The 15,198-nt window shown below is 50.7% G+C and overlaps 1 protein-coding gene across 1 annotated transcript; it reads left to right on the top strand.

Moving 5' to 3' along the window:
- The first annotated feature begins 285 nt into the window (after positions 1–285).
- On the top strand, positions 286–9,629 carry Eif2b5 (eukaryotic translation initiation factor 2B, subunit 5 epsilon, 82kDa). Its single transcript, XM_005383350.2, has 16 exons — positions 286–542; positions 1,903–2,027; positions 2,921–3,106; positions 3,199–3,376; positions 3,463–3,543; positions 3,909–3,986; positions 4,241–4,553; positions 5,774–5,919; positions 6,128–6,269; positions 6,385–6,486; positions 6,627–6,734; positions 6,911–7,001; positions 7,247–7,370; positions 8,330–8,455; positions 8,940–9,050; positions 9,192–9,629. The coding sequence occupies exons 1-16, from the start codon at positions 336–338 to the stop codon at positions 9,249–9,251; spliced, it is 2,178 nt and encodes a 725-aa protein (XP_005383407.1). The 5' UTR covers positions 286–335; the 3' UTR covers positions 9,252–9,629.
- Positions 9,630–15,198: the final 5,569 nt, after the last annotated feature.

Below are 15,198 nucleotides of genomic sequence, written 5' to 3'. Positions count from 1 at the left end.
TCCTTCGCGGCAACCACAAGTCTCATCACGCCTCAGGAATCCTGTTTCTCCTCGTACAAATGAAGGCCTACAATCCTGCTGACAGAGTCTGCCGTCCAAGCGATCCCACCACACGCCGCGATCCCACCCAGCCCGACGCAGTTGCCGCTGGCGCTGCGCCTCCCAGCCCAGACCTCCCATGGGGAGGGGCGGGGCCCGACTAGGAGGGACGCATGCGCACTCCACCCTCCCCAGCTTGTTCATCAAGCCTTCGCGTTTCCAGCGTTGGGCGCTTTTTGTCCCCTACTGCGTGCGGTGTCGGCTTCCCTGCGGAAGTGGGGACGTAGGGGAAGAAGATGGCGGCCACTGTGGCGGCGGCGCCTGGTGTGGCGGCCACTCGGGCCAATAAGCGAGGTGGCGGGGGCCCGGGAGGTGCAGGCGGCAGCGGCGTTGGCGGGAGAGCCAGGGCGACGGAGGAGGAACCGCCGCCGCCCCTGCAAGCAGTTCTGGTGGCCGATAGCTTCAACCGTCGTTTCTTCCCGATCTCCAAGGACCAGCCTCGGGTGAGCGCCGGCGTGCGAGCAGCCTGCGGGCGGGAGCGTGGTGGGTACAGGAGGGGTTGTCCTGACGGTTGGCGCGTGCAGCGCGCCCGGGAAGGACTGGGGTCACCTGAGGAGCCTAGAGTCGGGTTTATCTGGCTAGGAGGGAGACGGAGGAGCTGTTGAAAGCCTGAAGACTGCTTGACCAAGCGAGCGGCTTGCAGGTGTGCGCCCTCGGGGGCGTCCTCCCCGGGCTTGGGCGGCTGGAGAGGGTTGAATGCAGAAATAGTGCCGCTGGGCGCCCCGACGGCGGGGATGCAGCGGCCGCCGGGAGCCTGCACTGCCTGTAACTCTGTGGAAGAGCGGTGCACAGTTGCAAAGGGACAGCGTCTCTGCCGCTGAGAGTAACTATGCCTAAAACGAGCTAGAGCTCAAGGCGGCGCACCTTTGTCTTCCCCTCCAGGGTTCTAATGACCATCACTGCCGTCTGTCTGAAGGAAGGCGGGTTTAGTGGCTGGCTGCTGTCAGCTCCCGAGTTATCTAAACAACAGGAAACTGGACTGAGCTATTCCTAGCATCTAAGGAAGGAAAGTCACTAAAATTCGGGAAAATCTTGCCTAACAACTCCCCAAAAGGCCTAGTGGCTGTTCATTTTTGACAAGTGATGAGAGGCGCTACCCCATGACTCTTAGAAAAGACTCGGGCCTGGGACACAGACCTGTAATTCCTGCCCTCCGGGAGCCTGCGGCAGGACCACAAGTTTGAGCCCAGTCTGGGTAATTTAGCGACTTAAGGAGACCCTGTCTCAAAAAATAGAAAACGGGGTGGGGCTGTCACTTCATTGTGAAGGCCCTGAATTCAATCACCAGTACAAGACAAAAGGGGAGGGACAGACATGGATGAAAGAAAGAAACAAGGAAGGATATTTGTGGTGTAGAAGGCCTCAGCAGTGCTTAGAGGTCTGGATATGTGATTAATGTTCAGTACCGACCTTTGTAAGACCTGGAACTCTGTCTGATGCTAGACAGATAGACTCCATGCTTACTATGCCCAAATGAAACGCTGTGTCCTCAAGCTTAGCAGATACTATGACTGTCAAAAGCAGGAACCATCTGGCATGGTGGCACACGCCTGTGATCCCAGCACTCAGGAGGATCGACATGAATTTGAGGCCAGCCTGGGCTACATAGTGAGTTCAAAGGCAAAGAGAGACCTCGTCTCAAAACAAAGCAGAAACCTATTTATCTTTGGTTTAGAAAGATAAAGTACAACTGTAGTATTTGGAAACACTGATAGATGAGTGAAAGTTGTTGTTGCAGTTGGGTACCCGGAGGGCCCTCATGAATTCAAGACCTCAAAAGTTCTTTCATATCCTGCCCTGCAGGTCCTCTTACCCCTGGCCAACGTGGCATTAATTGACTACACTCTGGAATTCCTCACAGCCACAGGTGTACAGGAAACCTTTGTCTTTTGCTGTTGGAAGGCTGCTCAGATCAAAGAACACTTACTGTAAGGCCCTGTGATTTTTCTTTTCATGTTTTACCATCTCTCTGTAGTTTTTTCAGGATGGATGTAACTTGAGTAGGGGGAAATTTGAGAAAGAAAATAGTGTGTCTGTAGATCCCATAGTAAGGTCTAAGGGTGTTTGCTTCACATAGGAGGTGAGCAGCTGTAGCTCTGTATCTGTCCATTTAGAGATTCCTGTGACAAAAAATGGGCTAACTTGTACCAGGCAGTGCTGGAGTCCCAACTACTCAGGAAACTGAGGCAGGAGATCCGTTAAGCCCAGGACTTCAAAAACAGCCTGGGACATCCAGTGAAGCACTATCCCCCCGCTTCCCAAGACACTTGGCTTTACCTGAAGTTTTGAATATTTGAGTTTCCAAATATTATGTTCTTCCCCTCAGGGACAAGAATGAGTTCTTTTTCATCTTTGTATTCCCACTGCCTAATTTTAGTGCCACACATGTAAAAAGCCATTCACAAATGTTCATTAAAATCTTGGGAAAGAGTAAATCTCAGAATTTATGGAAGCTTAGGAAATAAAGACTAGCTATTAGGACGGTCACCATCAGACAGCTCCTGAATTTAATATGGGAACCTCAGGGAAAAGATGACATGGGAAGTGTGTTCCCAAAAGTCTTTTATACCCTAGGTTTCATCAGGGTTTGGGGACATAGGTCAAGGCATAGAGAGGAAATAACCATATTTCTCTAACCTATAAAACAGAACTAATGACACAGAATGTTGAAAGCATTAATTATAGTCCATAAATCTCTTTGAAATTGAGGACGCTGGCTGGAACCCAGAAAAGCCATAAAGCAGGAGTGTGAATGCTGAAGTGGGGGACAGGGAAGGTGCACATGAACTTTATGCTCGATTTACTCATTTCCTTCCTGTAGGAAATCCAAGTGGTGCCGCCCTACATCCCTCAATGTGGTTCGAATAATCACATCCGAGCTGTATCGGTCGCTGGGAGATGTCCTCCGTGATGTTGACGCCAAGGCCTTGGTGCGCTCTGACTTCCTGCTGGTTTACGGAGATGTCATCTCGAACATCAACATTACCAGAGCACTGGAGGAGCACAGGTCAGGACGGGGACGTGGCAGAGGTGAAGAGCAGGGGCCGGCAGGGCCCTAAGGCGGCTCTTCTGCAGCCCGCTCCTTCCCATCCTTCATAGGTTGAGGCGGAAGCTAGAAAAAAATGTATCTGTGATGACGATGATCTTCAAGGAGTCATCCCCCAGCCACCCTACTCGCTGCCATGAGGACAACATAGTGGTGGCCGCGGATAGTGCCACAAACCGGATTCTGCATTTCCAGAAGACCCAGGGCCTCCGGCGTTTCTCATTTCCTCTGGTGTGTGGGTGCTCAGGAAGCTGAGAGGGGGAAGTAACCATCTTAGGAAGGAGAGACAGGTTAAAGTCCTTGTATTTCTCCCACAGAGTCTGTTCCAGGGCAGTGGGGATGGAGTGGAGATTCGATACGATTTACTGGATTGTCACATCAGCATCTGCTCTCCTCAGGTGAGCGCTTAGGCCTGGGGTCACAAGTCCAGAGATAGAACTCTGAGGGTCTGTTGCTGTCTGCTCAGAAAGCCAGAGTAGAGCTCTCTCTCTTATCTGTTACAAAACAGAAAGCTGCTGTTACCTTGTCCCTGATACATTGGGAACCTCTTTGGGGTTCTGGCCCCATGGAGCTGTCATAGGTTTGTTTTGTTTTGTTTGTCTTGCAACCCTCGGGGTTGAATGCAGGGCGTCCTTCATGTTGGCCCCATGCTCCCGCACTGAGTTACCCCGGGCCCCACCTTGGGTGTGACAGGGCTCGGGGGCACTTGCCGTTGCTTCCAGAGCACAGCGTCTAACTTTGGCGTGGTGCGCCTCACCCACAGGTGGCTCAGCTCTTCACAGACAACTTTGACTACCAAACTCGAGACGACTTTGTGCGAGGCCTGCTGGTGAACGAAGAGGTAAGAAAAAGCCTCTTTAGAGGGGTAGGATGGGACTGCGTTCATCTCAGCCTCGAGACCTTGTATCCCTTTGGGGTTTCACTGAGCCTCATGAGGGAAGAAAGCCGCTGAAGAAAAGTCTCCTGCCCTTTGGCTCTAATAGTGAAATGCAGAGGGAATTGAAGAGGCTTAGAAAAGCGTTACACAGTACTTGGGGATGTTCTTCCCATATCCCCTTCCTGTATCTCGGGTGACCTCCCCTCCTCCTCATTCAGATCCTGGGGAACCAGATCCACATGCATGTAACAACTAGAGAATATGGTGCCCGGGTCTCAAACCTGCACATGTACTCGGCTGTCTGTGCTGATGTCGTCCGCCGCTGGGTCTACCCCCTCACTCCAGAAGCCAACTTCACCGACAGCGCTACCCACAGCTGCACTCATTCCCGACACAACATTTACCGGGGGGCCGAGGTCAGCCTGGGCCACGGCAGCATCCTGGAGGAAAACGTGCTCCTAGGCTCCGGCACTGTCATCGGCAGCAATTGCTCTATCACCAACAGTGTCATCGGTCCCAACTGCCACATTGGTGAGCACAGCAGGGGAATCAAGGTAGCCATTCCAGGAACAGGACCTTGGGGACCTGTATTATTTCTAGAATGGAGGATAGACACATGAGGTCTATCATGTGTTTGGGGTAGTCCGTAGCAATAAGAAACTAGAGAGAGAACAGCTGGGCATGGTGGCGCACACCTGTAATCTCAGCACTTGGGAGGCTGAGGCAGGAGGATCGTTGTGAGTTCTAGGCCAGCCTGAGCTACAAAGTGAGACCCTGTCTCAAAAAGACAAAAAAAAAAAAAAAGAGACAACAAGGGTTTGGCAACTGATCTCTTAATTTGTGTCCTATGAGTCTTACTAAATGAGTCTTCACATTTCAGGGTACCCCATATTTACATTCAGGACCAAGTGGGTAATTAACGTGCAATAATAACCTCTGTTTAAGTGCATCACTGATTACAAAGGGTTTTTACATACATTAGCTATTTAATTCTCACAAAAACGCTGAGAGGAAGGTATTATTTATCCCTAATTTACAAACCTACTCAAAGAAGTCATCTTACCCAAGGTCATAGCTGACAGAGAGCCACTTCCTCCAAGTGCGATGGCACAGATGTGTAAATCCAGCACTCAGGAAGCTAAGGCAGGGGATCACCACAAGTTTGAGGCCAGGCTGGGCCACCTGTTGAGTTCAAGGCAGGATTCTGGCTCAAGAAAACAAAAGGGTAGTACACAGTGCTGGGTATTGAATTCTGGGTATTCTGGTTGTGAGTCCAGGATTCTTTTTACTCTCCTGTAACTACCTGGTTGGCCTCTTGGTAACTCACTTTGGCTGTAGGAATGTGATTCTTGTAATGGTACTGTCCCTTTAAAAAAACAACAGTTAAAATTCATATTGTAAAATGTCTAAGAAGAAATGGGATTCTACTAATAAGGTTACAGCTCTACTCATAGGTCATAATTTTATTCTAATGAGGTTCTTAAATTCATCCCCAGAATTCTTGAAGGCTCTCAGATTCTGAAACCCCACGTACAGTCTGTAATTGTTGTAAACCTGGTAGAGGAGAGTCAGGCTGAATGGTGTTCTGTTACCGGGGTTATTCCGAGAGGGAGAGCCATGTTTTGATGGCTTGGAGTGTGGCATCTCAGCCAGTGGGAGCTGGGCTGGTGTCCCAGCAGCCTTTCCTTCACGAAGGGCTGTGGGCTAGAGATGGAGCCATGACTGACCAGGACCTCCCCATCCCGAGCCAGGTGATAACGTGGTCCTGGACCGGGCCTACCTGTGGCGAGGGGTCCGAGTGGCTGCTGGAGCCCAGATCCATCAGTCTGTGCTCTGTGACCGTGCTGAGGTTAAGGAGCGAGTCACTCTGAAGCCACGCTGCGTTCTCACTTCCCAGGTGAGACTGCTTCACACTGGGCACAAGCCCTGAAAAGCGACCTTATTCCCCCTAGTACTCCAGCCTGGACCGAGAGTCCAAACCGCTGGTGGTTTCGTTTACCTTCTATTTGGCTCAGTAAAAAAAAGTCACTGTCACTGTCCCTGTTAGGATGCACTTTGCCTCAGCACGCTGATGGGGCCTCGCCCACTCCTTTCTTTTCCCCTAGGTGGTGGTAGGTCCAGATATCACGCTGCCTGAGGGCTCGGTGATCTCCTTGCACCCTCCAGATGCAGAGGAGGATGAGGATGACGGCCAGTTCAGTGATGATTCTGGGGCCAACCAAGAAAAGGAGAAAGCGAAGCTGAAAGGTGCGCGGCTCGACAGGTGTGGGGCGTCTGCATCTCCACCCCCAAGAAAGCCACTATTTCCTTGTGGAGGAGTCTGTCTCTCTGGGGCCACTCTAAAGGTCAGGGCCTTTCCCAGGTTACAACCCGGCGGAAGTGGGCATTGCGGGCCAGGGCTACCTGTGGAAAGCTGCAGGCACGAACACGGAGGAGGAGGAGGAGCGGCAGCAGAGTCTGTGGGGTAAGCTAAACCGCGTAGTGTGAAGAAGAGCGAGTCCTTTGGAGTTCGTTCCTCTACACAGGCCGATAGGGCAGATAAAGTGCTGTCTAGCAGTTACTCTTTTCCTTAGCGTTTTTTTCTTACCTTTCTTGGGTTCTCAGGACTCACGATCAACATGGAAGAAGAGAGTGAAACGGAAAGTGAACGAAGTATGGACTCCGAGGAGCTGGACAGCCGGGCAGGCTCCCCGCAGCTGGATGACATCAAAGGTGAGCAGCCGGGGAACAGAGGCTGGCCCGGGACAACCTCCAGTTTCTTTTTACCCTGTGTCACCTGGCCAGAGGCTTGCGTTCCTCCCAGAAAGGCTTTGGCATAATGTCAGGACTGACAGAAAGCAAAGTGGTCTGGGGTGATGGTGGCCTACAAATTTATTCTTTCTCTTCAGTGTTCCAGAATGAGGTCCTGGGAACACTGCAGCGAGGCAAAGAGGAGAATATTTCTTGTGACAATCTAGTCCTGGAGATCAACTCTCTCAAGTAAGAGAAGCCCCTCCCGGTTCTCTCTGCTCTGGGAAATTCTAAGCATTTAGATTCTCACAAGTGTTTCCTCACCCAGCTATAAGCCTATTCCATCAGTGTCCCAAAGGGAAAAGGCCAGAAGTATTTGGAGCAAGGAGGGCATTAGGTTCTCCCTTAACATAGACTCCCCTTCCGTGCTCTTCTCTCTGACCTCCTCTCCAGGGTGTGTTGAAGGCCCTGGCGTCACCCCGGTCTCCCCACAGGTACGCCTACAACATAAGTCTAAAGGAAGTGATGCAGGTCCTGAGCCATGTGGTCCTGGAGTTCCCTCTGCAGCAGATGGATTCGCCACCCAGCCCTACTCGCTACTGTGCCCTGCTGCTTCCTGTGAGCAGAACTTGGGGCTGGGGCCGCGGGGGGAGGGGGGAGGCTAGGGAGGCAGATACACATCCTGGCTGTGCTTGATTTGATTTATTTCTGTACCGGGAATCGAACTCACAACCTTGAGCTTACCAGGCAGGCACTGTGCCAGTGATCTATGTCCCCAGCCTGTGCTTGACTTTAAAAGAAATCAAGAATAATTGATCCTGTTGTGAGTTATGTTATTTCTGGTTCCTTTCTCCTTCCCTCTGGAAGCTGATTAGATTCCACAGCAGCCTTGGCTGGTCCTGAGGAATAAGCTTGGGTTCAACCCTGAACAGCCTTTGAGACTCGAGGATTCAGACAGCACTAGAGCCCCAAAGGGATACTCAGCAATAGATCTAGACTCCAGGCCTGGTGGCTTGCACTGATAGTCCAGCTCCTTGGGAAGCTGAAGTGGGAGAATCGCTTGAATTCAGGAGTTCAAGGCCAGCCTGGTCAATAATAGTGAGAACCCCCGTCTCAAAACAACAAAACCAACAGGAAGGAATAGACTTGGAGTCAGGTGTGATGATGCACACCTGTAATCCCAACAGTTGGGAGGCTGAGGCAGGAGGATCACTGTAAGTTTGAGGCCAGCCTGAACTACATAGGGAGACCCTGTCTCAAAAAAACAAAAATTAAAAAAAAAAATAGACTTGGATTTTAGACTCTGAAAATGACTTGACTCAGACCAAGTTTAGCCTCAGTGCTGGGGATGGGTATTTAGAGCCAGCCTACAGCCTCATTGATCCCTTTCACCTTCCCTGGGAAACCTCTTCTCCCCAGCCATGACTACCAATGACTCCTCCTGTGTAATTCCACGGCGCCTGTGTTATTTCCCTCTGTCTTTCCATGTCATGAGAGACCCTCGTTACCACTAGTCTGCTCACAGGTGTAAGGGCACCTCAGAATGCGTCACAGTTCACTTCTCTTTTCTTCCATAGCTGCTCAAAGGCTGGAGCCCCGTTTTTAGGAACTACGTAAAGCGAGCAGCTGACCACTTGGAAGCACTGGCGGCCATTGAGGACTTCTTCCTGGGGCACGAAGCCCTCGGGACTGCCATGGCCAAGGTGAATACTTCTGCAAACCTCCTGCTCCTGCATTTGCTTTCAGCTGGCCTCAGGGACCCCCAGGGAGAGGACGGCAAGGCCCACGTGAACCCAGCATGGAGTCTGGCTCGCAGCACCCTCTGCCCTGTGTTGCCCTTTTGATTAGAGCTGGGCTGAACTTACTGATTAGAGCCAGTCAGACTCATGACTGAAGTCGCACTTGCGCTGCTGTGCGTGATGATTGCTTCCTCGCTCCCAGGACTGAAGCGTGAGGAGCCGCAGGGAAGAGTGAGCACTAGTGAGTACTGTAAGGCAGAGGGCTTGGTGATGTGCAGAGTGCTGCAGTTACACCGAGCCAGGCATACCTGGAGGATGAGGCTGCTCTGCGCCTGAGGGATGCTGAGGGCCTGGTGGAGGTGCTAGGTTCCTGCCTCCTCTCCTGTTAGCTACTGTGTCCAGCCGCACTCCGCAGCGTCCCTCAGACCCCCTTTGCGGCCCTCTGCAGGTGCTGATGGCTTTCTACCAGCTGGAGATCTTGGCCGAGGAAACGATCCTGAGCTGGTTCAGCCAAAGAGACCTAACCGACAAAGGCCGGCAGTTGCGCAAGAATCAGCAGGTGAGTGGGACTGCCCTTGAGGCTGTTACCGGTTCCGGCCCTGGCCCCCAGACTCCGGGACGCTGGTGATGGGCGCCGTGTCTCCACGGAGGGCAGGAGGTGCACGCCCCTCCCGGTAGCTCTGCTCTCTGCTCCTTTCAGCTGCAGAGGTTCATCCAGTGGCTAAAAGAGGCTGAAGAGGAGTCGTCGGAAGATGACTGAAGTGGCACTTCCGCCCCTGTGTGAGGTGACTGCCCTGCCCGCTCCCAGGACTGAGCCGCAAGGAGCTGCAGGAGGGGAGTGAGCACCGTCCAGGCTGGGACTGAAGGAGCAGAGGCCGGAACGACAGTATTCTTCCCATGGCCAGCAACGTGTGCCCCTCCTCCTGTCCCGGGGGTTGGGACCCGGGAGTTGGGACCCGGGAGTGAGGCTGCGGTGAAGCTCCTGCCTGGGGAGGGGTGAGGCGGACCCTGCAGCCGAAGAAGCTTCGTGCTCCGGGCTTCCCTGAGGGACAGCAGAGAGCAGCTGGCTTGTGTTTGTTAATATTAAAAGGAGACAGAGGTCTGGTTTCTCTCCAGCTCTGACGCTGGCGGTAAAGAATGGAACACTTTTCCTGAACACCTGGGCCGAGGGAGTAGGGGCGTTGTGGCCGCTAGGTGGTGCTGTGGTGCCTCGCTGGTGACCCGGTCCTCGGGCTGACAGGGAGGGGAGGGCCTGCTGCTTGGCAGCCTCTGTGGACCGGTCTGGTTTCGGGGTGGTGCACCTGGGCCCATAGCCAGATCTGCGAGGGTGATGTTCCGGGGGCTTGAGTCCCTTGCCCAGGCCTTTTCCTGTGGACCCAGTGCCGGTCCTGTCAGGGAAGCGGGGCCGCACTTCATCCTAAAGATACGGAAATGTGCTCAGGGGTAAAGCTAAGGACTTGACCCTCAGTCTAGAATTCTGTTTCCATATTGTGTGTGAGTGAAGGGGAAGTCGTCCCTGGGGGCAAGTAAAGCCGAAAGCCTGGAAGAAGGCAGGAAGGTGCTGCAAAATGTGCTTGCCCTTACCATGAGAGTTTAATGCGTGCCAGCTTTCTCCTAAATATTACTTGTGTGTTACTTCAGTTAACCCTCAAGTCAACTGTGCAGTGGATCTTGTCTTTTTTTTTTTTTCGGTACTAGGAATCAAACTCAGGACCTTGCACTTGCCAGGCAGGCGCTGTGCCAGTGAGCTACATCCCCAGCACCAATCTTGTCACTTTTAGATGAGGCACCTGCTGCTCAGAAAGGTCCCATAGCTAGTCTCTGATGGAGCTGGGGTTTGACACCGAACCTCAGACTTCTTTAACCTCACTCTGAGAGGTGCCCCTCCTCTCCCTTGTGAGCTCTTGTTGCCTTCATATAAAACAAGTCGGTGATTTCTTTCCTGCGTTGACACAAATGGTAGCAACTATTGTAACAAGTGGCACCCTATCCTCAGACGTGGTAGGTAAAGTGGGTGCCTTCATTTCAGGTGAGTGAGAAGAATAAGCTGAGGAAGATACCGAGCTCCAGTTGGGGGCATGAAGGCGTTCCTAGAGAGGAAAAACAGCCTGGCCAGTGATGGGCTTCATTTTCTTAAACCAAAGTTTGAGGCTTAGCAGGTATAGAAGCTAATACCTAAGGCACACATGAAGGTGAGGACCTGGACCTAATGCAGTTAAAATAATTAGAAAGTATCTTTGATCTATAGCAGATTGGTGACAAGGGATCAGAAATGGCTTATAGGACTCGCTAGGAAGAAAAGATTCCTTCTGAAAAATAAAAAGGGTTAGAAGGGCACGTTCAAAGCCAAGCTGGGCATGGTGGTGCACACCTGCAGTCCCACATACTTGCAAGGCCCAGTTGGAGGAGCACAAGTTCAAGGCCAGCCTGGGCATCTTAGACCCCATCTCAAAAATTAAAAGAGGCTGGGGACATAGTTCAGTGGTAGACCACTTGCCTGGCGTGTAGGAGGTCCTGCAGTCAATCCTTAGTACCCCCCACACATGCAAATGGTAGTAGGAGATTTCTAATTAAATGTGGAAAATTAAGGGTTTTTTTGCTCCCTCATAAAATGCCAGTCAAGAGATTGTAAAAGGTGCATGACTCAAAGAAAATGAGGTGATAATGAAAAACACCAACATTTTGGAAAACGGGAGTGTGGAAGGTGACAGAGTTAAGAGTGGTTATTAATAAGCAAGCCAGTGCGTGCCCTTCAGAACCGAAGATTAGGGTGGTAAAGGGGAGTTGTACAAAGAGCCCGATAAGAAAAAGTTGCCCCCCCCTCACCCATTGTCAGATCCAGCCAAGTGATCACCCTTACTTCTCTATGAGCGTGGGAGTTTTAGTCTGCAGAAATGGTAGGGAGGAAATCAGCCAGTACTTGAGGTCAGTTTCAGACGATGGCCTGAGCACCCAGTACAGTGAATGAGAAGTCTTCAAAATGCCGCGATGTCAGAACCTTATCAGAGCCCCAAGGCTCATCCGCAGGCACGATGGGGCATGTATTAGGCTGAAAATGAATGAAGTAAAAGGATGTGGTGGTGCAGGCCGTACTCTTAGGGCCAGGGCAGGAGGGTTTCGATGAACTCAGCCTGGGTAATTAAGCAACTTAGTGAGACCATGTCTCAAGACTAAGGGACTGGGGAGGTCGCTCCATGTGAGGGTCTTGGGTTCTAGCCCCAGTACTCAGAAAAAAGTACACCAAATTAGTGGCAGGACTGAGCATCAGCACACTGACAAGCCCCTTTGAACAAACTGAACAACTACAGAGGGAAGGGCCGATAAATACTGCCGTTTCTTGTTTTCCGGGGAGGGTGTCTTCCCCTCATTTTGCTGCACGAGAGTGAAACCTTAGTTACTAAGCCTTGTACATAGAGCTTCCGGTCAGCTTCCAGTATGTCACTCTTACGTGTGAATAGGAGCAAAGGTCCCTCAAACAGGAAAGGCAGAGGCCAAAACAAAGGGAAAACTGAAACCACGAAAATGATGGCAAGTTCTGCGTGTGGGGAAGGATAGGGGAGGCACAGTTACGATTCTCAAAGCTCAAGATGCCTTCGAAGAAAACGCTATGAAAAGGAAGAACCAGAGAATAAAGAGCTCTTAGAACTTAGTAAGCAATCCAGCTGTGGGGCACACCTGTAATTCCAGGTGTGTGGGAGGCTGGGGCAGGATTGCAAAGGTGTGTCCTACTGAGAACTGCAGGACTAGAGAACCAAATGTGGGGGAGAGATGTTTCATTGCAGTTCTGTCTATGAGGTTCTTGGGTTTTAAACCATGCATATTTTACCTATCCAATAAATATCTAAATGATTATATAAAAATAAATTGGATGAGTAAATGGTTGGAAATCTTGTAAGTAATAAGATTTGCAAAAAGATGAAATTATTCAAAAGTAAAAGGAAATGGATGATAGAGGAAAAAAGGCTAAAATCGGGGACCAACTGAGTGTGGTGACACATGCTTATAATTTCAGCACTCCAATGCTGAGGTAGGAGGATCCCAAGTCCAAGTTTGAGGTGAGGCAGCTGGACAAGACTGAGACCCTCAAAAAAAAAAAGGGGGGAGCGGGAAAAAGGAGAAAATTAAGAATCTATCTAAAGTCTAACATCAGCCACAAGTGGTGGTGCATGCCTGGAATCCCAGCACTCAGGAGGCTGAGGCAGGTGGATTGCTGTGACATCAAGGCCAGCCTGAACTACATAGTGAAACCCTGTCTCAAAAAATAAAATAACAACAAACAGGTTATAGAGAGAATAGGAATAATAATAGGATGTCACTCAAGATTTTTTTTTAAAATGGGGGCTGGGGATGTAGCTCATCGTGAAGGCCCTGGGTCCAGTCCTCAGTAGTACAAAAGAAAAGAATGGAGTGCTTCAGGGGAAAATGGAACTGATGAATTACCTAATAGAGGCAACCAAGTGAATAAAATACATATTGAGAAACTGTTAGTTTATGTGGGAAGAATTAATGATAGCTATAATACATTTTGAAAAGGCAAATCAAAGTAATGACTAATTCCAAGAGAGGGGGCTGGGGATTTAGCTCAGCAGCACAGTGCCTGCCTGGCAAGCACAAGGTCGTGAGTTCGATTCCTGGTACCGGAAAAAAAAACCAAAACAACCAAAAAACCGGATTAATTCCAAGAGAAAAAGTTGTAAAGGTACCAGGTGTGGTGGTACATGCTTGTAGTCCCAGCATTTAGAAGGCTGAGGCAGAAGGATCGCTATGAATTCAAGGCCAGCCTGGACTACATAGCGAGACCCTGTCTCAAAACAAACAAAATATTGTTTCTAATGGGTTAGCAGTGTGCATTTACAGTACTCATAGTAAAGATAATGGCTCCTGGACATGGTAGGGCACGCCTGTCATCTCAACACTTGGGAGTCTCAGGCAGGAGAATCACCATGAGTTCAAGGCCAGCCTGGACTATACAGTGAGACCCTGCCTGAACAAACAAACATAAAATAAAACAACAATGGCAATTCTGAGATTACATTTAATCAAAAGGTGTGACTTCAGTATTTTAAGAGTACAAGGGGGCCAGGGATATAGCTCAGCAGGCACAAGTGCCTGCCTGGCAAATGCAAGGCCAAGTTTGATTCCCTGTACCAAAAAAAAAAAAAAAAGTATGAGGTAGAAGAGAGATCATCATCAGTCAAAACAGGAAACCAATAGGCAATGTTTAGAATCCACAAGTGAAAAAATAGTAATATGAGCTAAAAAGTATTATGGCGGTAAGGAGAACAATGGAAGAGGATTCCTGTTTCTGTTAAAAGTTTTAATACTATTTGGTTAAGCATACATATTACCTTGATAAAAAAATTTAGCTGGACATAGTGGCTCATGCCTGTAATTTTAGCCCTCTGCGAGGCTAAGGCAGGAGGATGAACAGTGTGAGTCCAGCCTGGGCAATTTAGTAACTTAGACCCTGTCTCAAATTTTCAAAACAAAAGAAAAATTCAAATGCCTGCTGATGTAGTTCAGTGTGAAGGCCGTGGGTTCAAATACGGAGAAAAAAAAAAAAAAAAAAAGTAAAAGGGAAAGATAAAAAGTGCAAATCGGGCTGGGGATTTAGCTCAGCAGCACAGTGCCTGCCTGGCAAGCGTGAGGTCGTGAGTTCAATTCCCGGTACCGGAAAAAAAAAAGTGAAAATACATAAGGTCCATACAGCAGCTAACAAGTGGTTTCATTTGTCAAGAATCAAAATCTGGCCAGGGTATAATGAGACAAAGACTGGAAAGGTAGGTGGAGGTCACATTCCGAAGGGCTTTGAGTACTAGGCTCAGGATATTTGGCATCTGGTGGCTGGAGCGGCAGTGGCGACAGTGGGTGGGGCCGCACTTGTTACTGTAACCCAGGAGACGTAGGTGGTCCCGCCCTCCTCGGCCCTTCTAGGCTTGCTTACAACTTCCTCCCATCACTACGTACTTGTTGGTCCTCTTGTTCGGCAAGTTTATTTCTGCGCTGAGCCCTTCCATTCGGCTGTGAGCTCGGCCTGGAATGCTCTTTTCCGCAGAAGAGGTCTTTCCTACCCACCAAGAACTTTCTCCGGCCCTACCACATCACTTCATTTTATTCTTCCGGAGCCTGCGTCCCTCGGGGGTTACCTGGTTACAAGCCCGTGCGCTTTCTTCCAGTTGAGTCCTGAGTGCAGCCCCGTCTGCCTCTCTGCTGTCGCAAGCAGGCGCTGAATATTTATTAAAGGGAGTAAAAGCTGGGGCGGAGAGGTCTGGTAGGAAACGAGCCTGCCTAGTTCTGGTTTGAGACTTGGTCCAATCACGCACACATCCACTCATTCTCAATCAACCTGGGCGCTGAGGTGACAAAGACAAATGAGAACGCGAGCCTGTCCTGCCCTCGAGGACCTGCTCAGTAACTTCTCAGAGAATCCTACAGGGCCCTATGGAGGCCACTTTCCGGGATCCAGAGTCAGATCTTCAGATCCATGCTCCTGTCCCAGTCCATCTCTGGGGACCCTAGCGACCTGGGTATTCACCCCCCCCCCAGGCTGCAGGGAATCCACCACCGACCCCCGTGTGTGCAGAGTCAGGGGCCAGAGGGTCGGAGAACGCGGACGCCGCGGCAAGCCCTCCGCCTTCCCGCTCCGAGTGGCCTGGCCGGGGCGCTCTGCCGCGAGGCCAGCGCTGCAGGGCGGACGCGGGGGACGG

Source organism: Chinchilla lanigera, unplaced genomic scaffold (genome assembly GCF_000276665.1).
Source record: "Chinchilla lanigera isolate Chin_1 unplaced genomic scaffold, ChiLan1.0 scaffold00019, whole genome shotgun sequence".
NCBI lineage: Eukaryota > Metazoa > Chordata > Mammalia > Rodentia > Chinchillidae > Chinchilla > Chinchilla lanigera.
Note: the sequence above shows the minus strand (reverse complement) of the source record. Positions and strands in the feature narration are given on the sequence as shown.

Bases quoted from the DNA above. Each gene is read 5' to 3' on its own strand.
- Eif2b5 (XM_005383350.2), top strand. From the start codon at position 336: ATGGCGGCCACTGTGGCGGCGGCGCCTGGTGTGGCGGCCACTCGGGCC. The intron at 3,107-3,198 runs GTCAGGACGGGG...CATCCTTCATAG, and splicing joins AGAGCACTGGAGGAGCACAG to GTTGAGGCGGAAGCTAGAAA. The intron at 4,554-5,773 runs GTGAGCACAGCA...ATCCCGAGCCAG, and splicing joins CGGTCCCAACTGCCACATTG to GTGATAACGTGGTCCTGGAC.